Source organism: Zonotrichia leucophrys, chromosome Z, assembly GCF_028769735.1.
Source record: "Zonotrichia leucophrys gambelii isolate GWCS_2022_RI chromosome Z, RI_Zleu_2.0, whole genome shotgun sequence".
Taxonomy (NCBI): domain Eukaryota; kingdom Metazoa; phylum Chordata; class Aves; order Passeriformes; family Passerellidae; genus Zonotrichia; species Zonotrichia leucophrys.
The window spans coordinates 73,982,624-74,008,057 of record NC_088200.1 but is presented as its reverse complement, the minus strand read 5'-3'; the positions used below and the strand labels follow the sequence as shown (position 1 = coordinate 74,008,057).

Here is a 25,434-nt window from a genome sequence, read left to right as displayed (position 1 = left end):
CCACACAAAATCACTGGGAAAGGACATATCTCTCAAAGTGCTCACTTTTCTCAACACAGCATACCATAATTCGGCATTTACTCAAATCAATTTTTCCTGGACACAATCAAAATAACAGCACACAGTCTAGAGATCAAGTCCAAACATCCAAGGCAAAGGAACTCTCTGAGCTCATACTCATGGTTAAAATGTACCAAATCTACACAAATCACTACATTCAAACACGATAAATACCATCACTGACATTCCTCCACTCACTTCTCCGCAGGGCACTTCTCTCCCTGCCCCCGCAGCCTGCTGCAGCCAGCGCCTCTGGCCTCACTCGGCTGCTTCAAACATGGGGAGTACTGACCCCCCCCACACTTTAGGGCACTGTAGATTTACTCTCTTTTATACACCATACACTTATCACCTGCACGATCACAAACACAGTGCACTGACCACACACATTAACCATACAGCAACACAGTGTCCGGACATCACACACACACAAACAAAACACACACGGGCTCACCAGTTCTGCTCTATCAGAACTACGAACCCCCAATACACACATACACGGGTTCACCCGGCTTACTCCCAAAGCCGCTAGCGGTCTGCTCTATCAGAACGACAAACCCCGTCTCTAATACAGCGGCTCTATCAGCTGAACCCAGACGTCTCTGGGTGATTTACTCCCTTTCTCTCCTTCCTCCCCCCTGGGGCCCCTTAGTACATACCGTATCTTCCTCCGCAGGCCAGTCGTTGTCTGTCCTTGCAGGTGGCAAGTTGAGACAAGTGGAGCCCCACCAGGAAAAAAAATCCTAGGGCGCGCCTTGGAGGTCCGTCTATCCCCCCTGCCCCTGCGGGGACAGAGAACTCCTGGCTGGCTCACCATAATGTTTTGCAGAGAAAAGAAGAAACCTCACAACTTTATAAAAGTTGTAAAGCTCGGTATGTTTATTTATGGCGCCGGACGCACACGGAGAAAATTCTCCTCAAAAGGCATGCGAGTTTTTCCTTCAGCTTTGGCCTCACAGACTTTTCACCATTGTTAGACACTTCACCTAATTCAGGATGGATCCCTACTCTGTCTCATTACCCCGAATCTGGGAATAATCTCCTGTAGCAACCACTTAACTGTTTCCTTTGCTTGGTTCATGCGACAGGGAAGGGCTTCTGGCCACCAAGAGTATGTGTCAACCCTCACTAACAGGTATTTTTATCCTCGAGTTCTTGGTAGTTCTACAAAATCTACCTGTCAATAGTCTGGCTCTATTCCTATCCAAATTCTTCCTAACTGTGCGTCTCGCATGGCCACTGGGTTGCTTTTTTAGCAGATATCACATTTTGACATTACTGATTTTGCCATTGTTAACATCCATACTGAAATTAAACTCTGCTTTAGCAATTTTACCAATGCCTCTGCTTCCCAGTGGCATTCGTTATGTTTAATTTGTAGAACTTCTCTCATTATCAAGGGGGGTACCACTATTTGTCCTTGTGCAGTCACATACCATCCCTCTGAATTCTTTTGTGCATTTAGCAAACATGCCAGTCTCTCATCTTCTACTGAACATTTTGGTTTTGGAGGCAAATTGAATTGGGATACATTAAGCTTCAAGGGTATCAATGCCATTGTTGTTTGTACCTCTTGAGCAACCTGTCGGGCTGCCCAGTTTGCCTTTTGATTTCCCTCACAGATTTTGGAGTTTCCTGATTGGTGTGCTTTGCAGCGTATGATTGCCACTTGTTCAGGTTTTTGTACTGCCTTTATCAATTGCAGGATTGCATCCTGATGTTTAACGTGCGTACCCTGAGAAGATAACAATCCTCTTTCTTTCCACAGTGCTCTGTGTACATGCACCACTCCAAAAGCATATTTTGAGTCAGTCCAGATATTTACCTTTTTCCGTTTACTTAATTCTAGTGCCCTGGTAAAGCAACCAGTTCTGCCTTCTGGGCAGATGTATTTGGTGGTAATGCCTTTGCCTCCACTACTGTATTGACTGTTGTTACCGCATATCCAGTGTATCTGGTTCCATTTTCCACGAAGCTGCTCCCATCTGTAAACAGCTCCCAGTCCGGCTGCTCTAGTGGGACGTCTTTCAGGTCTTCTCTTGCTGAACAGGTGTACTCTACTACTTCTACACGGTCATGTTCTAATGGGCCTTCTTCAGTTGTGGTACCTAGGAACAAAGCTGGGTTCATAAGGTTAGTTGTTTTTAATGTGACATCATCTTGCTCAGTCAGGACTACCTGGAATTTCATCATCCTGCTGGGAGATAGCCAATGGCCCCCTTTTAGTTCTAAGACAGTGGGTACCATGTGTGGTACATCGACATATATGTGCCTTCCCATAGTAAGTTTCCTGGCTTCTTGTATCAGGATCACAGTAGCTGCGACTGCCTGCAGACATGGGGGCCACCCAGCACTTACGTTGTCGAGTTGTTTGGAAAAGTAGCCCACCGGCCTTTTTCAGCTTCCCAGACGTTGGGTCAGGACTCCTAGTGCTAGGCGCAGCCTTTCATGTGCAAACAGCTTAAAATCTTTAGACAGATCAGGTAACCCTGGTGCTGGAGCAGTTGTCAGTGCTTCCTTTAATTTTAGGGAGGCTTCTTTCTGTGGCTTGTCCCAGGTGAATGGCTGCGTCTTCTGAGCTTCATACAGGGGTTTCGCAATCAGTCCATAATCCACAAGCGACACCATCCTGCCATCCCGAGGAAGACTCGCAACTCATGTAAATTCTGGGGCTCTGGAATAGCACAAATAGCTTGGATATAGTTCGTACCTAGTTTTCATTGCCCTTGTGAAATTTCACACCCCAGGTAAATGACAGTCTGTTGTGCGGTTTGTGCCTTTCCTCTGGATACTTTATAGCCTCCCATTCCCAATGAATTTAAAATCTCAATGGTTACCTTTATACAGGTTGCTCTTTCTTCTGTAGCTATTAGTATATCATCAACATACTGCAACAATAAGTATTGGTCTCTTGGTACTTGCCGTTTTTCAGTCCAAATCTCCAGTTCCTTTGCCAGTTGGTTTCCGAATAGGGTGGGACTGTTCTTGTATCCTTGGGGTAATTGTGTTCAGGTGAGCTGGGTCTTTCTTCTGTTCCGTGGGTTTTCCCACTCAAAGGCAAACAGTTTCCTACTTTCTTTGTCAAGGGGGGGATGCAGAAAAAGGCATCTTTTAAATCAGTTATGGTAAACCATTTATATATCTCCTTTACGGATGTTAGCAATGTATAAGGATTTGTTACCACTGGATAAATGTGCTTTGTTATTTTATTTATTGCTCTCAAATCCTACACTAATCCATATTTGCCATTTGGCTTCTTTACTGGAAATGCTGGTGTATTAAATTCTGATTCACATTCTTCTAAAATTCGGTATTTCAAGAATTTCTCAATAATCTTTACTATTCCTTGCCGTGCTTCTGGTTTTATGGGATATTGTTTGACTTGCACAGCCCTTGCCCCTTCTTTTAACTCTACATGCACTGCTTGTGCCAATTTAGATTTCCCTGGTATATCTGTCTCCCATACAGAAGGAATCACTGCATCTTCTACCTCCCTAGGGATAGGGGGAACAGTTTTCTCTTTGATCATTAATATCTGTCCTGTCTTTGATTCAGGTATTTTCATTATAAGCTCTCCATTTTCAAAGGTTATTACCACATCAACTTTTGCCAGCAAATCTCTCCCCAAAAGCGGAATTGGACACTCAGGTACATATAAAAATTTGTGTGTTATAACCTTGTTTTCAAAATTCAAATCTAGGGGTTGCAGGAAAGGCCGTTTTTCCTCTTTCCCTGTAGCGCCGACTATTGTCGTTTCCTTGTCCCCAATTTGTCCTTGCAAATCATTCAATACAGAAAAAGTAGCTCCTGTATCTATTAGAAATCTGACCTCTTTATGCCCTAACTGTATATTTATAACAGGTTCCTTAACTTGTTCTACCAGTTCTATGTCTAGTCAGCTGGTATACTCCCCCAGGACCATCTCCTTGGTAGCCTGCTGGAACCAATTGCCCTGGTCAAACTGGTTATTCAAGCTTGGACAATTTCGCTTCCAATGCCCCTCCTGCTTACAATACGCACATTGATTCAGGCTTAACCCCTGGGTAACTGGTCTCCTACCCTGACCATTCCTATTACGTCCCCTGAAATTTGGGTTCCCTATCCCCTGTATTACTGCCAAAAGATTCTGCTGCTGCCTTTTACTAGCTTCTTTTTCGCAATTGTTACATACCTTCCAAGCAACCTCAAGTAACTTATCCAAATTCCTTAGTTCTTCCCCTTCTAATTTTTGGAATTTTCTACAAATGTCGTCCTGTGATATGCCCAAGAATATGAGAGTGACCCGAACCTTTGCTTTCTCTGTATCCATTCGGAGGGCTGTATATTTCCTGGCTACCTCCTTAAGCCTCTCCAAAAACGCAGTGGGAGATTCCTTCTTTTCCTGCTGAACCTCATATAGTTTGGACCAATTTATAGTTTTGGGCACAGCGTTCTGAACTCCTGTTTGGATCCACTGTTGATATTTCCGTAATTTCCTAATATCGCACAATAAATTAGGGTCCCAATTTGGATCCTCAATTGGGAAATTCACATCTAAATTCCCTGTTACTAGCCCATTTCTAGTATCTTCTCTTGCCCTCTCTTTGGCTGCCTTAAGTACCATTTCTTTTTCAGTACAATCCATCAGAGTATCTAATATTACTTGTATGTCATCCCAGTCAGGGTTTTGAGTTTTTATAACCATTTTTACTATGCATGCCATTTTATCAGGATTTTCTCTATATGTTCCGGCTGACTGTTTCCAAATAACTAAGTCTGCCAGGGAAAAAGGCACTTTTACAAATACTGGCCCTTCCACTCTGACACCTTGTCGCAAAGGGGCAATCACAGTCCGTTTTTGTGTGCTTATGCCTTTTCTATACACAACTGGGGCAAGCTTTGATTGACTCCGGTTTCTATGGGCTACTGGGATCTGATTCATTACCATTGCTATCTTTTTCACTTGCATACCTCTTTCTCCTTTCTATCACAGTTAGGTTTTGCTCATCTTCTGAGGAAGAGGGATCGGGTGATGATGGGAGAGGAGGATAAAGAGGGAAAGGTGTACTAGACGAGATGGGCTCATGACTAGGTGGGTGAGGAGCAGGAAGTGAGATAGCGACAGATGAAATAGGTGGGATAGGGTTAGGTTCTCTTGTTCCTATTGGAGCTATTTGTAAATCAATATCTGTATAATTTTCCCTACTCAAGCTTTCTCTTAACGCCAAGTGTTCTAAACAACATTCCTCACAAATCCCACACTTTGCAGATGTTTTAACCACTAATAATCCCATTCATCCTGCCATTCTGGCTTTCCCCATAAATAGAAAAACAGATCAACATTAGGTACTTCATCCCATTTTCCTTCTTGTTTACAAAACGACATTAACCGCGAAACAGTGTTATATTGCAGAGTACCGTATTTTGGCCATTTTTCGCTGTTCTCCAAGGCATATTCTGGCCACCATGAATTACAATATTCAATCAGCTTAGTTTTACATAATTCTTCCCCAAAGTTACCCTCTTTCCACTGTGCTAATAAGCACCCCAAAGGAGAAGTTTGCGGGATAGGGGTGTTACTGCCCAAAATCCTTTTAAGTTTCTCCATTTCAAATACACCACAAATGCCGAACCCGCAGTGCTTTCACGATTGTCTTACGGAACGGCGCCTAGGCTTGTACCAACAGGAATTCCTTTAGCCCAACCAAGCGTAGATTTCGCTGTGTCTTATTTGGCAGGCATCCAAAATCAAACCAAAGTAAAAGGCACCTTACCTTTCTCCCGGGGACGTTTGTGAGCAGCGGAAGTGGTCGCAGCCAATGGGCTCCATGAGAATCCCTCAGTGCTAGCTGGAGTGTGATTGAGTCACGAACTCGCTCAGCAGCACTCCCAAGGGGCCCATCTGGGTCGCCAAAATGTTAGCGTTCAAAAACACATAATCACGGGAGATTATATGCGGTGCTTTTTATTAAGAGCTCTGGGTGTCAGGGGTATATTCAACCCAAATCTGACTCTGACCCTACATCCGAAATGATCATGTTTTTATACTCTATCGTTATATAACTTTCATGTTAATTATAAACTTATATTGTTCCATTGTATACATAAATTTAGTTTCTCTCTTCTTATGGTTATATAATAATTACATTTAATTACTAAACAATCATCACATCTAGCAATTATATAATTTATCATACTACTTACGCAGATGCAGTTGATCTGGGAAAGCACAAAGCCTAACATTTTAGATTCTATCTTTAACTTTTTCCAGGGTTCCACTATCACTTTAACAATGGATTTCTGCCTTATGTTTATAGCTAATGATTGGTGAGGTGATCCTCCAAAGTACATTATTTTGCATAAAAAATTTTGTTAGTCATTTAACAGATGACTTTTTAACTTTAAAAATGTGTCTTGGTTTGAAAAGACAGGTGTCTGCTAAGGAAGGCAGGACCTCCCCTCAAATGGAAAATGTAAACCCCCTCCATTTGAATTGCTATCATTTTGAAATTAAGGGGGCCTCTCAGGCAAAGATATGGAATAACAGTTCTTTATTAGGGAAGAAAATAAAAGTAAAGTAAACAATACAGTAATAGGAAACAACACTGACAGAGTCAGGATACAACCTGACACCTGTCAGGGATGGAGAGAAATGGGGAAGACTGCCTCAGTGATCAGAATCCAACTTTATTGTGGGATACAAGTGCTTATATACTATTTGAGGGAGACTAGTAATGTGTACTACAATGATTGGGTTAAAATCACATACACAAAGTTATGCATATATCAACATCTCTTGCTTGCAGAGTTTAATGGGATTTTCTTTTTCCAGTAAAGCTGTTCGACTTCATCTTCTTGCAATCTAGGTCTAATTTTCAAAGTTCTGTTTGCTTTTGCCAAGGCATCCCGTTATCAAATCTCTGATGTTAACCAGGTCCAAAGTCTATCATCTGTCTGATGTCCTCCAACATTCCAACAGACACCCTGTTGGTCAGGGGATTGGTAGCAATCCAATTGAAATGGTGGCTGCCATCCTCCTGGAGAGGCAGATGTGGTTTTGTTGAAGCAGTGATCCTGTAGAAGGGTGTGGTCTTCCTCTGAAGATCCAGTGGTGGTGTAGATGGGCCTGGTCTTCCTCTGGGAATCCAGTGGAAAAGGCAGCTGCTTCTCTGGGAATCCAGAGGAAAAGGCTTTCCTGGTGTCCCAAAATCTCAGCTTCTATCCAATTAGGAATGTTTGGCTCCTCCCTCTGGGCAGAGCTTCTCACAATGTGGGATGATGTAATTTTATCAGTCATGCTGTGGCACTCAATGGCACATTAAGAGCAGATGTCTCCCCGGAGGGAGGACTGGTTTCTGGAAGAGATGAAGAAAACTGCTCAATTAACAGAAGATAACAGAGACGCACCTCTAACAGATGGCAGATAGAATACACACATTACCTTGCAACCTAGGACAAAATGAGGACAAGTGGCAGAACTTCAATTAAAGAACTTTGCAACTGAAATTTGGCTATGATAAATAGATTTCTTTTTTTTTGGTATCTTAGTGGATATCCATTGGATCTTAACCATCCTTCTTGAAACAAGGCAATAATAATGAGTAGGAGTATTAAGAAAACACTTCTTAATGCACACACAATTAGACTTCCTTGATGCACAGCAGTAGTTGCCTGAGACAGAAATATAACATTTTCCAAATCATAGGCATATTGATTTTGGTCCTAACAATCGCAAACACCCATAATGTGTATTTTACTATGAACTCCTAGGCATATTTTACAAACAATTGTACATTTTCCTAACTTTTGTAGGATAATCCTTCAGTGTGTTTATATTAGAGTTTTTGGAACATGATAGCCTTGATTTTTCAGGAGCTAAGGTGGTTGTGAGGTTTTAAAAACGTTAATAGGGAAATGTTGGCAAATGGCTGTGGCATGTGGCCAGCACCATCTTCTCAGGATGGCTTGGTTGCTATTGCTGGCATGGCCCCACACCCTCGCATGCTCCTTTCCACTCTTTTTTGCTGGTTGGGCCCTCCACAGGGGCTTTTCCCACGCTCTGCTTCTGGGTTTGGTGTCTGCAGCTCTTCTCAGATCCATCCTTGGAGGAAGTCTCCGGGGCAGGGCCACTCCCGGTGCAGACACGGCGAGGCTCCATAGAGGTGTGACTTTGGAGCCAGCCCACTCGCTTTCCATGGTGATGGGAAGTGCGGGGACCCGGTGCCAATGGCAGGGTCGATCTCAGCGGCCATGTGGCAGGGTGCAATGGCTGCGGAATTGCCCTTCAACCCGGAGGTCTCGGAGCAGCTGCATGGTGTGGTGTGCCCAGAGGGGCAGAAGTGCCCACCATGTGCTCTGCTCCCCCAGAGCAGGGCGGCATGCTGTGCCCGCCTGAGTCAGCTGCCAGAGCTGTGGGAGCCCTCATCTCTCCACGTGTCTGAATTGTGCAATCGGCACCACCTGAGCGGTGTGGGACTCCAGGCGGCTCTCCAAAATGCAGTTTATTTTATCCAAGAGGTTACAGCAGTGCAGGGTGGTGGGTGACAGAGCCTGTGCCTACAGCTGTCAGCTCCAGCTGCAGGCAGGCCTGGCGACCCTTTGGTTTTGGTTACATTGCATTATATACTTTTCTTTGCTTAGCACGTTAATACAGTACAACCAATCTATATCTTAACTATTATCTATAGCCTATCATAACTACTATAATTACCGTATTCATGTTACTGTTCTCCAGTCTCTAAAAGCTAGTACATTACAGTTTAAGCTAGGAGTTGTTTTTCAGTTTTCTTGCAGTGGGAAATTCTGAGACCTTTTTTCTACTTGCAGTTTTGCTGACTTGTTTGCCTGTGCTTTCTGCTTGGTAAAAACATCTTGTTTGAGGTGGGTTTCTCAGACTTTGCTCTAAGTCACAAAAACCCCTTCTAACTAACATACCCTTTGCCTCCTTGGTTATCCAGTAAGACTGGCTCAGCAATTGTTTTCTTCTATATCAAAACTTGCTTCCATCTCTATTCCTTCATCAGACTCTACATTTAAAAATCTTTCTGCTAAGCATGCATATCTGCGTGACTTTCTTGTCAAATTTTCATCCTTCCCAACAGCCGCTGGCTCTCTGGACATCGTTGGTGTCCTCGGCTTGGGCAGCCCCTGGATGCTCTCTGTTTTCCGAGATTCCCCCACTCCCTGGGGCTGTGCTGCTTTCCACGACTCCGCATCGGTCAGCCACAGTTCCATTGCTGTAGGACATGTTTTCTCAGCTGCTGGGGCCCGCCAGCTCCCGCAGCAATGCTGCTCACGCCCAGGGTGGAACAAAGAGGTGGCTGCACTGCTGCCCTTCCCCCTTTCATAAGTCCAGAACAAGCATCCATGGTTTTATAATACCGATGGCTGCATCATCACCAAATGACACTGCCTCAAATATATTCTGTCCAACCCTCTCCCAAAAGGGCAAATCTAAAATGTCCCCTTCTGATATGTGCAGCTCATGGTTTTCGCACCAGGTGAATAAAGCTTGTAGAGCTCGTTCATTGTGTTTATCCCTCTTCTTTGAAAGAAGAAAATCAGTACCTTCATTACGGAGTTTTCTGGTCCTGACATCCAAACTCCGACTGTCTCCTAAGTGGTTCCAGTCCACAAAAACAAGGCTAGCAACCTCACAGCACTTCACATTACTTAGCAAAGTCCTGGCTTTTCACCATATTGGCTCTGTCACTGTTTCCAGCTCCCAGGCTGTATTTCTCTGGTTCCAAACACCAATCCAGGGTTAGATGCCCTTGTAATCTGGTTTCCACACCACTTCCCAGCTCTCAAGCTGCTTGTAATCCAGTTCTACACCATTTTCAAGCTCTAATGTCGTGTGTCTCTTTTGCTCTGTGCTTCTGAGTTCTTATAATTTCAGAGTTTACCACGTTAGGTCAAATGAGGGGGTTGCGGGTGCAGGAGACAGAGCTTGCTCAGCCTCGAGGTTCGTGTGGCACAGAGAGTGTTTATTTCCCAGGCTACCCCTAATACAGAGCATTTGAAAGACCCGGTCTGCATATTCTCATTGGTCTGAACTCCACGCCCCCTGGGGATCTGGCCAGTGAAATGCTTGCAGCTTCCTAAGAGACCTGACTGGGAGAAGCCCCTGGCAGTCAGTCCTGAGGCTTGGTAGCAAGCTCATCCATGACATTCGGTAACACCAGCCAATGGGTACCTTCTTTCTGCTCAGTTGTGTTGGGTTTCACTTTGGTTTCAGTTATGTCAGTTTGAGATTAAAGGCATAAAAAGGATGCAGAATAAAAGAATTTTTACAATAAACAGATCTCCTTTGGATGCATGAGGGGGTCCCTGTTGCTTTGCTCTCCACTGCCACATGCAAATCTGCCTTTTGGGAGTGCTAATTCAATAAATAGTCACTATACATAAACAAAGCTAGGGCTATAATTCTCAAAAAACTTATAACTCTCTCAAGGTGTTTTGTTTTGTTTGACAGAATATCTTAGGTGTGGAGTTGTTTTGGTGTTCACAAGGGGTCCCATGACAACAGAAGAGATGAGAATCTTGACTCCATGCTTCAGAAGGCTGATTTATTATTTTATTATATATATATTATTAAAATGATATATTAGAACTATACTAAAAGAATAGAAGAAAGGATTTCATCAGAAGGCTTGAAAGGGAAGGAATGGAATGAATAACAAAAGCTCGTGACCCTCAGAGAGTCCAAGCCAGCTGACTGTGATTGGCCATTAATTAGAAACAACCACATGAGACCAATCAAAGATCCACCTGTTGCGTTCCATAGCAGGAGATAATTATTGTTTACATTTTGTTCCTGAGGCCTCTCAGCTTCTCAGGAGGAAAAATCCTGGCCAAGGGATTTTTCAGAAAATATCATGGCTACATGGGGTAGAGAGTTATATCTTACAGGCTGCCTTAAAAGAAGAGATACTGCAATCCCACGAAATCACATCAACCAAAGCACTCCCAGTCTATTAGTAAGAATTAACAAAGTCTGAACTTCAAGATATTTTCTATCTCAAAGCTTTGTACGTACATCCATCCATACAATACCACTGTGATTAACTACACTGACACACAGGTTTGCATAAGTACTATTTTCTCAAATACACTGGAGTATGGTAGAGCAAAAGAAAACATCAACTGCAGCGTCTAAAGCATGTGGTTTAATATTCCCTTTGTGTTCACAGCTTTAAATTAAAATTTACCCTTATAAATAAAGGTATTAGAGGTTCCCCGTGAACTCCACAGATTTTAAAAAGGTGCTTGAAGGATGGATCTGAAGAAAGAGAGATATTCCATTAAAAGGTTTCAGTTGCAGAGTTTTCTGACTATTTGCCACCTGTCACTTCAGTTTAGAGTGTCTATAAAATCATTTTCATGCTGAAACTCACTAACAACTACCTTCCATATTTTTCTGGTTAGGCACTCATGCCAATTCCTGCTGAAGTCAAGAGCAGGTTTCTAAATATAGCAGGAATAAGATTAAACCTGAAAGGTCTACCAGTGCGATCACTGAAATATTGATTGGCGTGTTCTCTTATTTTTTGAACCAAAATATAACCATGGCTTTTACGAACATATTTTGAACCAAAATATGACCATGGCAGCTGGTATGCAGATGCAATAATCACAGAACTGAAGTAATTTGAGATTACAGAAAGGTTAAAAATTATGCACAGGAAGGTAATAACAGGAATTTCTAGCTAACAAAAAATGGTTTCTCCTGCAGCCTTGAGGTCATGTCCTTATACCCTTCTCAAAAGAAAACTTATTCATTGAACTCGCATCATCATCCCACACATATTTAAATTAATTGGAACTGTTGATTAGCCCATGTCAATTAGCATCTTGCTTTTTCTTTTTGCTGACTAACTCTGATTCACTTTCAAATCATAAATCTTTCAAGGAAAAAATATACCATGCAGAGGAAAACCCAAGGCATAGGCTTCTGTACGTGCTACTGCCAATCCCTGTGTGACAGCCTCCTGCTAGCTTCCTACATCAGACGCAGGGCAACTTCACTGCAGCACTGACTTTCTTAATATTGGTGACATTTTAAAAATCCAAAGACACTGCTTGTTTTAAAAGTCCTAAAAAGAGCATTCTGAGTTTCTGATAGCAAAGATAGAGGGACTAATTTGGTTTAGGAGAGAAGGTGTTTGTGCAGTTGGATAACAGCTTGTATGTTGACGTGTCTGGGGGGATTTATATGTTTGCGCTCCCCTTGTTTGAGGCAATGAGCGCAGTGTCACCTGTGCATAGCCGACACCACGGTTTAAGACTGTATGCCTTGAAGGTGCAATGCTTTATTTGTAATCAAAGGGGAAATGTATCTAAACTTATTAGGATAAGCAGTTCCTTTGCAAATAGACTGATCTAGAAACTTTGCCATTTTTAAGGAGTAAACTCCCAAGGTTATAAGGAAAATGCACATATGCTTCTCATCGCCTTATAGAATTTTCTTGGACATGATTTCATTTTTCTGAAACTGGACTTGTACACCTGCAAATACATTTGAAGGGTCTTGTTAAATTTATTTCAAAGGTATTTCAGACAGCAGGAGTAGCAGCAACATCTTTCATTTCAACAATGCTTGTTGGTTTCTTTTGTACTTAACTCCTATACTATTTATTTCCTTAAAATAGGATTTAATTTATACAGAGATATGTTATTGTTTTAGTCTACAACTGTTACTCAGAACTGAGTTTTGCAAAATGAATGCTCACAGAAGTGCTGATTTGACAATCTTAAGTACTGCAGCATTTTAAAGAGATAGGATATTGGGGTTACTCCAATAGATGTGGAATAGAAACCACATTACCTGTGACTTCCTTTCTCAGTTAAAAAGCAAAAGAAGAGAGAAATAGCTGGGCTTTAGCTGTGTGTCTGGATATGAACCCATGTGAGGTTTTTGAATGGTTCCACACAAGTTTTTCAAGTTTTCTCTGTGTCTCTGAGTTCCCCAGCCCTTGGACCACCACTGTCTGGTTTTGTTGGTTTTGCAGGGCTTAATTTTTGGAGAGGAGGAAAGAGGGCAGCCACCAAAGTGGGATTTCTCTGAGGAGCTGCTAAAAGCTTTCTCCGTGCAGGCAAAACCAATCACTGACTGGCTCTGAAAATAGGCCCACTGCTGAACCAATTAGAAAAGCTGGTGATGCCTCTGGGACAACGTATTTAAGAGAGGAAGAAAGGTGCAGGAAGCTCTTTCTGCCTTCCGAGGGGGGCTGTGGGGACAGCTGAGCCCCTTCCCAGTGGGGTTGGTGGCTCTTTCCCATCAGGGCCGCCAGGCCCTGCTGCCGGGGCTCATCCCAGCACCGCCAGCAGCTGCGGCCAAAACCGGGAGCAGCCCTGGGGACAGGAGCAGGAACGGCCCCGCTGCCTGTGCCAGGAGCAGCCCCGGGACCGGTGCCAGGGGAGGCCCCACGGCCAAAACTGAGCTGCCAGGGCCACAGGAGCCCACGCAGCCACCGCCACCTGGGCGCGGCCCGCGACACACTTTGCCTGCCAGGCCACCAAGAGCCTGCTGCAGCGCAAACCAAAGGACAGAAACCTTCTTAGCAGGACCACTCTCTTTGTTCTCAAGGCTAAGACAACAATTTGCACGCATTAGTCACTGCACTGGGGGAATAGAGGGCTCAACACTGTCTGGTACAGCTAAAGGAATTCAGCATTTGTTACAATTCAACTTTTTCTCAACACCTTCCTGCTCTAGGAATTGCTCACAAGCATTTCATCAATGCACCTCGCAAATGCTTTTGCTGACTGAAGCTGCTTTGCCTTTTTCCTTCAGAAATGAATGAAGAAAACACAAACTGCCTTCTGAAACCTTCTGCTCCCTTCCAAATCAGTTCACTCCCCAAGCACAAGCCACAGGCTCATCCCTGATTCCCTTTGGGAGATAGGAGGTAATATTTTGCTGCAGCCAAAAGGTTATTAGAAAAAAAAAAAAAGAAAGCTGTTGGCACTAGGTGGAGTTAATTATGCTTTGCATTTGTCCCAGTTAATTTGGTGGGTGTTGCTGTGAGCTGGAAAAGGGGAGGGGGTGAACACTAGACCAAAAGGGAAGTAGAAGTGGAGAGGGGACAGAAAAGTAGGCTGTCAGGAGAGACCAGAAGTTCCCTAGTACCCAGCCAAAGGGAAAGGGGACAGGGATCACGCAGGGCTGGGAAAAGCAATAAAAAGCAGCATTGCCTTGGCATGTGTATGTTCGGCTCTCAGGAGAGAGAGATGCACAGCTGGCTCAGATGAATCCTTACCAAGAAGGTTCTCTTTTCCTTTAATAACTTTGTCTCCATTAAATTGTGTCCAAGAGTTTGTTTATTTCTAACACCTCTCTCCCAGCAGCTCAGAATTGCACTGCACAGCGCTTGCTGTGTGCCAGAGAGCACAAAGCAGCTGGCCTGGTGGGTCTGAAGATTCCTGCAAAACACTCTGCATCTCACACCTTTGCTCTGGCTCAGTGCAGAACTGCAGGATTGCAGGCGCTTCCTCCCAGAGCTGCGTGAGGCGCTGGCTCCTGCAGATGTGCCCTGCCAAGCTGTCCCTGTCTCATGCTGGCCTCGCTTCTCCTGGCACAAGAGCCGGGCCTGAAGGAGGCTGCCCTGTGCTCCAGCCTGCCGAGCAGCCCAGCTCCTGCCCCGGTGCCCAGAGTGCTGCACACACTGCTGACCTTTGCCAGGAGTTGCAGGGCAGCCGGCAGAAGAGGAGGAATCCTCAGGCAGCCCAGCGGCCCTCGGCTGCCCTGGGCCTTTCTCTGCTCCTGGGCACACTCCAGACGGCCAATGCCTCCAGGCTGGGCTGTGCCCAGCACGGCTGCGCTTCCCCTCGGCAGCAGCCAGCTGCCACCTGGGCTCTGAGAGCGGAGGATTCGCCCGCTGCCAGGAACAGGCACCCAGGGCCCGGCTGCTGCCTCTTGCAGCTCCAAGGGCCTCCTTCCAGCCTGCCTCTGCCGGGGCTCAGCCTGCTCCAGCCTCTGCCAGGGCTCTGCTGGGGCCCCCTCTCACCTCATGTTGTCATCTTATTTCAAAAGTTTCATACCTTCTCAGTGATTTCTCATGGCCATCACCTCACACCACTGATTCCTTCTTTTTCACAGCACAACCAACAAACTCAATCTCTCTCCTCACCCAACTAACCCACTCTTTTGTAGCACTCGTCTTCTCATTGGACACAGCTGTGGCCTGTTAGGGGGAGGCCTGTTCCTAATCTTTGGTGATTAGTACAGCTGCAACTCCTCAGGGGTGAGATTGCCTTCTGCACTATTCTCTTATATTCTATCACAGGCGCTGACATCTCTGCGCCACAGGAGACCTTCCCGAGCACCCTCTCTGATCTTTCTGCTTTCTCACTTGAGCAAGGCTCTCACTCCGCCAAAGACATTGCACTTAGGGATACAAATCCAAGTGGCAGGAACTCAAATGCTCTTGAGTCACAGGTCAATGCCTTCATCTGCACAGGGGATTTGGGCTGCTGCATTCTTCCTTTGGTTTTTCCTACAAATGCCATTGCTTTTTCTGCCTCAACTAGAAATACCACAGCTAGGCAAAAACCGTACTCCAAAGGCAATGTGCTCTGGGTAGGATGAATGAAGAAGATCCTACCGCCCTTTCAAAGTACACCAAAGAAGCTGTAAGTGTGACTGAGGACCAAGAAAAAACAACTGGTAACTCAGAAGGAAATGTTGAGTTTTCTGAAGGGGTCAGAAGGATGGGAATCTTCCAGATGAGTTGATATTTCAGAAACTTTATTTAATTAATCCTAATCTATAATCCTATTCTACAAAACTCTTCAACAATCCTACTCTAGAATCCGACTCTACAATCCTACTCAAAATTGGCTATGGATATAATGTCTTGACACAATTGTTACGTTCTGGTCTCCTACTTCTTGATTGAGTTGATGAGTGGTACCAAAATGGATGCTGGCTTGGCTGTTGTAACAAATGGATGCTGTCCACAGGAAAAAATACAAAAACAAAACAATATACAACAATGAACCATGACTTTCCAAGCTCAGTGCTTCACAGCCTCAATCAGGATTCCTCTGGGTCCTAAAAAGACCCAGAAAGAGGAGAGCAATGGGACCATTTGCTCCCCAGTTGTCATGGGCAGGACCTTGCCATCACAGGCAAACCTGGCCCAGAATCCCACTCATCTGTTTATTGTGATGTCTTCATCTCGCTGGGATTTTTGCCCTGCCAGTGCTCTAGAAATGGTGCTTTCTGTCCCTGGTGTTTCTTCCTTTCAGGAAACTCCTATGACTGACACAGGTCCCTGCCTTTGCAAGACAGGCACTGTGCTGATTTCCACAGAGACAGAAAGCAGTGTCTACCTGTCACTGCCCTTCGTGTGCTGGATGGCACCTTCCTTCCCAGCAGGGCCAGCCCAGTGGCACCGGGTCCTGCAGTTCCCTCTCTGCCACACAACCTGGCAGTAACCCTGGCACAGTTCCTGTCTGCTTGAGTGTACCAGGCAGCAGATGGGGCTGGGACAAGTCCCTCCCAGCTGTCCTTGTTTGCGTGGCAGAAACCTCTAAGGGTGGGCTGGGGGGCACAAACCAGGGCCCCTCAGAGGCTCACAGTGAGCCCCCCAGATCCCCTGCTGCCCACAGCCAAATCTCTGACTGCTCAGCTGGGACTGGCTTCCTTGGGTTCCTGTACCACCATTTCATGTCTCTGTACCCTGCATTGCTCTACTTCAATTCTTTTGCCATTAGATAAAAATGAACACCCCAGCAAATTACAAAACAGGGCGACAGAAACAGTCAGGAAACAGAACACCTCTCCTCTCAGGAAGTGCAGAGGGAGGTGGAGTTATTCAGTTTTGTGAAGAACAGGCCCCAGGGAGACTTTGTTGCCACTTTCCACAACTTCAGAGTGGTTTTGAAGAAAGTGGCGGATAGCTTTTTTACAGGGCCACTTAGAATCGGATGTGGGCAAATTTTTTAAAAAACAAAGGACATCTAATCAGAGTAGGTCTAAACAAGAATTTTCTCACTCAGAGCATGGTGCCACCCTGGCACAGGTTGTCCCAAGAGCTTGTTGGTGCCCAATCCCTGGAACCATTCCAGGTCAGGAGGCAAAGGGCTGTGAGCAGCCTGATTTCTTTAAAGATGTCCCTGCTCATTGCAGCATACTTGGACCAGAGGAACTTTACAGGGCCCTGCCAGCCCAGCCCAGTCTAGGATTCCTCACCATTTTCATTTGAAGAGCAGCAAGAGTGGAGGTGAGGAGGAAGGGGGCTCATCTGATGCCTTGGACTTCAGTGGAGGAGAAGCCCATCCCTCAGAGCCTGTTTCACCTGCAGCCCCTTCACGTTTTACCTTCAGGAGCTCCTTGGCAGACCAGCGCTGATCCTCGTCTGTCTGCAGGCAGTGGCTCAGGAAGTCACGCAGGCAAGGCGAGAATCGGTGGGGGTGCCGCAGCCTTGGGGTCCCTATTACGGCAATCAGGAGTTTAACCTGGGAAAAAAGGAGACACAGGGCTCCACCTGCTGCTTTCACATCTCTAAGTTCTCTCCCACCTCCCTTTGTTTAACCTCTGTTCTTCAGTGGCAGTTTCTGCCCTGGCAGAGACCCAGAGATCATTTTCCTTTACCAACCAAAAACCCAAACCCCAATGCAGCCACAGCTTTTCCACCATCCCGCAGATCTTGTCTTGGCAGCTGATTTCATTGACTGACCTAGTTAGTTGGAAGGAACTACATCAACAAAAGCATGTTTGCTTCTCCAAGGATTCATACCAGCTTGAGAGGCTTTTTGGAAGAGGGACTTAGCTATACGGATGTCACAGACATCTTTTGTGAAAAATCTTTTCTTTAAGATTTTTCCCTCTTCTGAGAAGCTGAAGCCCCAGAGAAATAATGAAAACAATGGTTATCTGCTGCTGTGAAATGCAACAGGTGCACCTGTGATTGGCTCATGTTGCATGTTTACAATTAAGGGCCAATCAAAGACCGAGCTCTCTCTGAGACAAAATCAGAGAGAGCTCCTCTGTTGGTTAATTAGTTTTCTATTCTTAACATAGCAGCTTCTGAGACTTTTCTCTCTATTCCTATTAACATAGTCACAATGTAATATATAACATAAAATAATAAATCCAACGTTCTGATCAGAGAGTCAAAAGTCTCGACTCTCTCTTCACCCCTGAAAAACCCTTGCAAGCCCTGTAACATCCTAACTAATTTCAAGGATTAATACATAAAAGGCATATTTGCAGTGCCTGTTGGTCCCTTAATTACAGCTGCTGTAGAACAAAATTCATCAAGCTTTTTGTTCTTGAAAACAGTGGTAATTGGAAGAAAAGAAAGGAAATCCATCAGTTAATCCCCAGGTAAGGAAACAAACATTTACAATCTCATCTTCTAAGACAGACATATTAAGATACATGCACAAATGTATTGGGATTAAAATGCCTGCTTGGGCACACAGGAGTCACTTGCAGTTCTGTCTCTCAGCAGTCTAAAAAATTTCAGCTTCCCATTTTTCAGCAAAAGAAAAATTGTCATGGTCAGAAGAAGGAGAGGTGCCATCCCTATGGTCACCCTCTGCTCATTTGGCTACTCAAGTGAATGCATTTATGGCAGGCCCAGAAAGTGCCAGGAAACACTGGGAGGTTTTGGCAGGCTCTCTGCATCACCAGGCTCTGGCTTGGTGACGTGGAGAACATGCCTTGGGCAATGAGAGAAACAGGGTCACTGAGTGTTTCAGCAACACTGCACAAGAAGCAGAAGAGACTGTGTTGCCTTTACACCCTCATGCCCAGGTTTCAGGCATGTTTCCCAGTGAGAACATACTGCACAGTGGGCAAGGTTCCTCCCTAAAAACTTTAGAAACTTTGTTGGGTTTGGGTTTCCTTCCTTCATGTCTGGAAAGATAACAGCAGTTCTAAGGTGCTTGTTTCCTGTTACTGGGGCCATCTTCACAGACAAAAGAACTGGAACCAAAGGAAAGTGTTGCCTGAGAATAGAGTTTGTTTGGAGTTTGTTTCATGTGGTAAGGCTTGAGTTCCCCCACTGATACAACCAAAACTACAGCAGATGCTGATGTGTTGCAGGGACATTTTTAGGAGGGGACCTTGGTGGAAGTAGTTCCAGCAGATGGCAATGGGCTTTTGTGCAATGGCACGCAGGACATGGGGCAGGTGAGAAAAACAGTAGGATCAGTGAGTGTGTTTGCTCCTTACTGAGGCAGGACTTCGGTTCCAGTAAGGAGGTCCTTGTTCTACCATTTCGATGCCCACGATTCCAAAAGACCATATGTCCACTTTGGGGCCATATGGTTGATGCGTCACCATTTCAGGCGCCAGCCACCAAGTTGTCCCGGCTACCGAGCACCGTCTGCTCTGCTCAGGTGTGAGCTGAGTAGAGAGGCCAAAATCAGCTGAGGAGAAAACAAAATACGGGTTTTATTTGAATTCTGTGCAATGAGGAAAGCAAGCAAAAGAATTCCCCAGTAGAAGTTTGAAAGTGTGCTGTTGAATCTCCTGGCATAGGTGACTTAAAAAATCCCCCCATTTTTTACACTGCCTCCAGCAGTGGCTTTTGTTCTTTGAAAGCTTTACACTTGTAGCTCCCTACCTCTGGCAGGGACACACACAGAGCAAGGCCACTCCTGACCGCTTGTTCCTTCTCATACCTCTGTGCACGTTGCAAACATGTCACCAGCTCATGGTTGACATGGTGTCCCTGCGCAGCCACCAGCACCATTATTGGGGAGCTGGCAATCACTCAAAGCAGCCCTACACCCCACATCCCTGGAATGCTGAACCTGACCAAGAATATACTAACCCAGCTTGACAGAACCGTCGCTTCTGAGAAGGATGTTGCCGCTCTTCACATCTCGGTGGATCACATGGTTTGAATGAAGAAAATACAGTCCTTGTAGGCACTGAAAGAGAAAACAGAAAGAGGAAGGAAAAAATAAGTGATGGGATTTCATCACATAAGAAAGGAAACAAGGAATCTAAAAGATTCCCTTTCCGCAGCGGAATGGGGAGTAATGGCAGAACACAGTACCACTGATAGGAAGAGCTTGCTGCTCCAACACAGAGCAGGACCTTTCTGGGGAAAGGCATGTCAGCTTTTGAAAGAGCAACAGCACCTGCTCTTGTAGACTGTCCTCTGCAAACCAGCCAGGATGACTGCTGCTGTAATGCATGTGCTCAGAAGCAAAGAGCATTTGGGCTTCTCCATTTTAGCTGAGGACTGAGAGAAACGAGTCTCTCTCTTTTTTCCTTTGCTGTTTGTTTCAAATCCTGTCCTTTTTAGCTGAGGACTGAGAGAAACAAGTCTCTCTCTTTTTTCCTTTGCTGTTTGTTTCAAATCCTGCCACCAGCACCTTTGCTTTCACAGGCAAGAAGTGCAGTGAAGACGGGCAAAAGTTTAGTGAGGTAAGATGGACAACAGCAAATACATGAGGCAGAGTGAGAGTACAACAGCAGGAGAGAACAATACTGGCACTGAGTACAGTGAGTGCAGGGGCACTGGCAGGCCTTTCACTTGAAGTGCTTTTACTTGCCCATAGCATACCAGCAACACAGAAACAAAACTTGGCAGATGAAACCTCTCCTGATCTGAGCCCTTGTTTCCCAGACAATCCTGCCCAAGCCCTCGGAAACATAGATGGGATTGCTGACCTCCCGACAGATGGCTGCCATGTGGTCTTCAGACAGGCAAGTCTTGCTGATGATGTCGCTCAGAGTGCCTCCATCCATGAACTCCATAACTAGCCAGAGTTCCTCACCCAAAAGGTAGCTGAAAGAAGGAAACAAGGGTGTGGAGATAAATATGCATGGCTGTCTTGATTTTTTGCTTCTGGGTTTTTTGTTTCCAGGATCCTTTGTGACTAGGACAGAATCAAAGGAATAGACGTTCCCTGTCAGCTGTGCATTGTTTGCAGTCTGTGCAGTCTGGAGGAGAAAGACACAGCTGTGAAAAAGGAGATGTCTTAGATGGGCAGCAAGTGAAAAGTACAGTTTAGTAACAGCCCAGATAAAAATATGTCAGCCATAGTGTTTCTGGAAATAAGCACCTAGTCTTCCTGACATGCACAGCAATGGCAACGAGCGCTAACGATCTAAGGGAAATCCACTTCAGGATGGTTCATCAGCATTTAAGAAAATTTAAAAAATCTATCCCAAAAAAAGTGTGGAGGCCATGTACTTCAAGGCTATTGACTTAGGAAGATACAGCTGATCCAGGTTTTGAATAATTTTGGAATAATTTTCAAACTAGGAGTGCCAGGGAAGACTCAGGCAGACAAGATGCACTCTCTTCTCATCCATTGGAGATGAATAGAGAAATATGAATGAATAAAAATTAACAGCTCTACTTTCTGCCACTGACCAAAGTGGGTTTTTAACCTCTCATGTTTGCTGTATGTAAATGCCCATTGATGGGATAAGACCAAGACCTCTCACCTGTCTAAATAATTCACAACACTGGGACTCCTATATCTCTTCATAATCATGATTTCATTAACAGTTAGTTGCTTGCTCCTCAGTCCTTTTAGATCTATTTTCTTTATGGCCACCTAAAATGACATTGAAAATCAGTAACTTGAGAAGTTGGTGGCACAAGACCACAATGCAATGGAGCGAGTGATTTTGCAATGACACAGCTGAGCTGTGCCAAACTGCCTTGTGATTAGGCGCTGCAGTAATTAGGAACTGACATTCCAACAGCCCATTTCTCTGCTCCCTTGGGGGACAGTTACAGGACATGTGGGGCCACTGACGTTTTGCCTTGTCCACTTGGTAACAGTGATGTCTCAGCTATCACCCACAAACCTCTGACCACAATCTCTGCTGCTTTGTTTGGGATTCAGAAGAAGTAATCCATGCCTTAATACTCTGTGGATACATCTTGCAAAGGCAATGGGTGGGTCTTAGGGCTTTTAGGGACACCTTGCAGATCTCTCCCTATGTGCAATTGCCAATTGCAGCACTGCAGGTGGCTAAGGAACTACCAGTAACTTTCCGATGGATTTGCTGGCAGCCAGAAATGAGAATTCAGGACTCTGAAGCTGTAGCCCCAAAGAGCAGGGAGGTGCTCTAAGGCACCACCTGTGTTTTAGCCATGGAGAGCGAGTGAGCGCGTCCTTCTCTGAAAGGAACCGCTGCCCTGCATGCCTTCCTTCTGGCAGCTGAGGAGGACAAAGTCTCACATGTATTTTGCAGGCTGGCCCCAGTCTGTGCTTCTTGTGCCTTTTCAACACAGCTCTACCCAAAACTCCAGCCACAGCTCACACCAGAAGGGAAAGCCCCTCAAGAGCAGCAGAGTCTGCAGGCCCTGTTGATATTTACCTCTTGTCCTGTGGCATTGTTGAGTGCTCTGACCACTTGTCCAAAACCCCTAGAAACAAAACAGAAGGAGAGAAAGGAGAAGGTGTTTAGGTCCTGGAGTGAAAGTCAGCCCACACAGGAGATCTGTGCTGGCAGTGTCAAAAACCTGCAGGATGAAGGAGGGCTCTGCCAGAAGGCAGATGATGCATTGTCCTCTCAAGTGCAGGCACTGGGCCTGTTCCTGAAGCGCTGGAATTCAACTTGTAAAGGGAATTAAGTGTTTCCTCTTGGGTTTCACTTTCCAAACTGTGTGGTTCCTATCCTCACCACAGAGGATTTCCTTCTGCCAACGAGGGGAAAGAAATGCTCCTGGCAAATCTTATCTCACACAGCTTTGATAGGGGATAGGTTGCTCTTTGAGGCAAGCAAGTTTCTTCTTTTTCCATTAGTGTGCCAGTATGATTTTGAGACACAGAAAAATGCTAAAGAAATTAACACTGAGTGTTCCCACACTTGAGAGACAAGGAGATCTCCCAGATCCTGTTCTTTGATGCAGGCAATACTTTGTCAGCATAGGGATGTCTCTGACAGTGCCTTCTGAGCACACTCACAAATTCTGAGCAGCACTGAGAGATGTGATTATCTATCCCCAGTGTCTGAACATGTTTTCAGCTTGCGTGACTTCACACTGGATAGACATTTCACCAGAAAAACACCTGGCCCATGGCTGTGCAGGGGTATCTGCGGCTGGACTCACCCGCTGCCAATACGCTCCTTTTCAGTGTATTTCATAACAGGATTTTCCTGGTTCACCATTCTCCCTGAAAGAAATAAAATGCAAGATGCTGACTTTAAAGCAGAGATGCCAACTTCCAGGAGATACAAAAGGCAGCCCCACTCTCTGGGGCTCTCAGCCCTTTGGGGTCAGCTGGGTAACCACAACAGCAACAGGACGGGCAGCCCTGCAGTGCAGATGGCTGGCACAGAGACTGATTTTGTACAGTCCTTTGAAGAGTTCTCTTAACAGGAAACAAAAGCACAGGGGCATGCATTTCCAGGAGAGAAGGACATCTTCTCTACCTCTCAGCTGTTTGCCAAAAGAATGCCTTTCCATTTGTAAAGCAGAGCAGCTCAACCTAGAGCCGATCCCGACAGGGTTTTCTGCATCAGGACCCTGACCTGTTCATGAGCAGGCTGAGCTCAAAGATGCCCCTCTCCCATCTAAGGAAGGCTCCAGCCTCTGCAGTCAAAGCAACCCTCAGGGACAGGGCAGCTAGCACAACAAGGCTGGCAAAGCCCAAGAACGAGCACTGACAAACAGTGGGAAGAAGCCACAGCCAGTCTGAGCCCCATACAAGCTGTTGTCCCCATTCAGGACGCAACAGGATGGGCTTTGACATCAGTCACACTGAGGTGTGGATCAGTGCCCCTTTTGTCCCAACAGGTGATGGTAGACACAGAATCAACTGGGCTCTGCTCTCAGCCCCACCAGGTCTTCTTATCTGAGAGCACAGCACTGGCAGCTGTTACAGGCAAGAGGCAGATTCATTGGGTTGTGATGCAGAATCACAAAGGACTTGATGTGTTTTTCTAGAAACGGACCTGAGCAGGGCTTGGCCCAATGGGTAGGATCCTAACAGTCAGGGGAAAGAGTGGGAATTGGGTATGGAAAAGTGCCATGGATCTGAGGAATATACCATGGCTGGGCTGGAGGCTCTCTCCAGAGAAATGCCTGCAGTACAGTTTTATCTGATCATGCCACTTGGATGTGTCTCTTGGACACATCTTGAGAAGCATAAAACTAGAAGATTAAATAAAGTTTGTTACAAAGGTATCTGTTTTTTGGGGGGGGCACATGGAAAACATCTCTTGCTTTCTATTTGTCCTGTAACCTGATGTTCTTTCAAACTAGGTCGTATTGACAAAAATATAGCATTCTCTTATTGACAAAAAATATAGCATTCTCATGAAAATAAACTGCGGGTGTAGTAGTCGTAACAGTAACAGTCATAAAAATGCCAGCAGTTAGACATGACACAGAAGAGCTCTTTCAGGATGGAGATAAACCAACTCCACCAAAAAAACCCCACAAACCGTCAACAAAAAAAACCCCAAAACACAACAAAAAAACACACAAAAACCAAAACCAAAAAATCCCCACAAAAAATAAACAGTACAAAAACATCCCTCCTCCAAAAAAAAAAATCCCCAATCTAAAAGACAAAACTCCAAAACCAGTCCATTTCTGTGAAGTTTTTTTGCTCTGATGACTGGCTGGAAGTCAGGACTCTAAGGAGAATTCAGGAAGCTGAAAATTCTATTCAGTTTGGCCACTAGCACAGAGGACTTTGCTAGATCATTTGCTAGGTCACAGCCTTCTGCTGATCCAAGAACAATCCCTGCTTCAGCCTTTAGCACAGAGGGAAGCTCAGGCAAACCCAACCCAGCCAAGGTGCCCTCAGAGGCAGCAGGAACACCCAGAGCTTTCTCGCTACCTCAGAGCACAGCGCTTCCTCTGGGGAGTCCTAAATGTCCCTGTGGCCCCAAACTCAGGAGGAGCATTTGGTACAGCTCTGCTGACACCTGCACACAATGCACTATCCCTCAGACAAGAAACACCCCAGACGTACCCAGCATTTCCAGGTACCTCTTCTCAGTCTGCTGTTTCGGAGAGAGGAAGGAACTGGCCAAGCTTGAGGTTCCAGGTTTTACAGAATGGCTTCTTCCAGGCAATGCTGCTGCGGCAGCAGGTTCAGAGCCCTTGATGTGCTGGACCTGGAGCACTTCTGGTGGGCACTGTTCCTGTGCCTCACTATTAACTTGGGGTCCTTCATTGCCAGACATTTGCTGGGAGTCTTTGCAGGCTGCCCGGTCAGATGTCAACTCTTGCTCCTCAAATGAAACAGAACAAAGCAGTCAGAGACTACAGCTTTTTCCTGTCAGCCAGGAGTCATCGACTGTGAGGAAAGGGAAAGAACAGACTGACAAGGGATATAGACAGCTTGTTTCAGTCCCCCATCTGGGTCTGAGAACAGGAGAGCAGGAATCAATTTGGATGACTGCTGGCCAAAAGGCCAAAGGAAAAATTCCACAATCAAGGGCAGCACAGG

The 25,434-nt window shown here is 45.4% G+C and overlaps 1 protein-coding gene across 1 annotated transcript in view; it reads right to left on the bottom strand.

Moving 5' to 3' along the window:
* Window positions 1-25,434, bottom strand: part of LOC135460133 (serine/threonine-protein kinase PAK 3-like) — a 58,871-nt gene that overhangs the window by 18,959 nt on the left and 14,478 nt on the right. The window contains exons 7-12 of the mRNA XM_064736804.1: window positions 21,461-21,573; window positions 20,678-20,795; window positions 19,830-19,929; window positions 19,226-19,422; window positions 17,365-17,502; window positions 15,928-15,992 (exon numbers count right to left, since the gene is read on the bottom strand). Coding sequence (XP_064592874.1) covers window positions 15,928-15,992; window positions 17,365-17,502; window positions 19,226-19,422; window positions 19,830-19,929; window positions 20,678-20,795; window positions 21,461-21,573 — 731 coding nt within the window. The remainder of the gene's footprint in view (window positions 1-15,927; window positions 15,993-17,364; window positions 17,503-19,225; window positions 19,423-19,829; window positions 19,930-20,677; window positions 20,796-21,460; window positions 21,574-25,434) is intronic.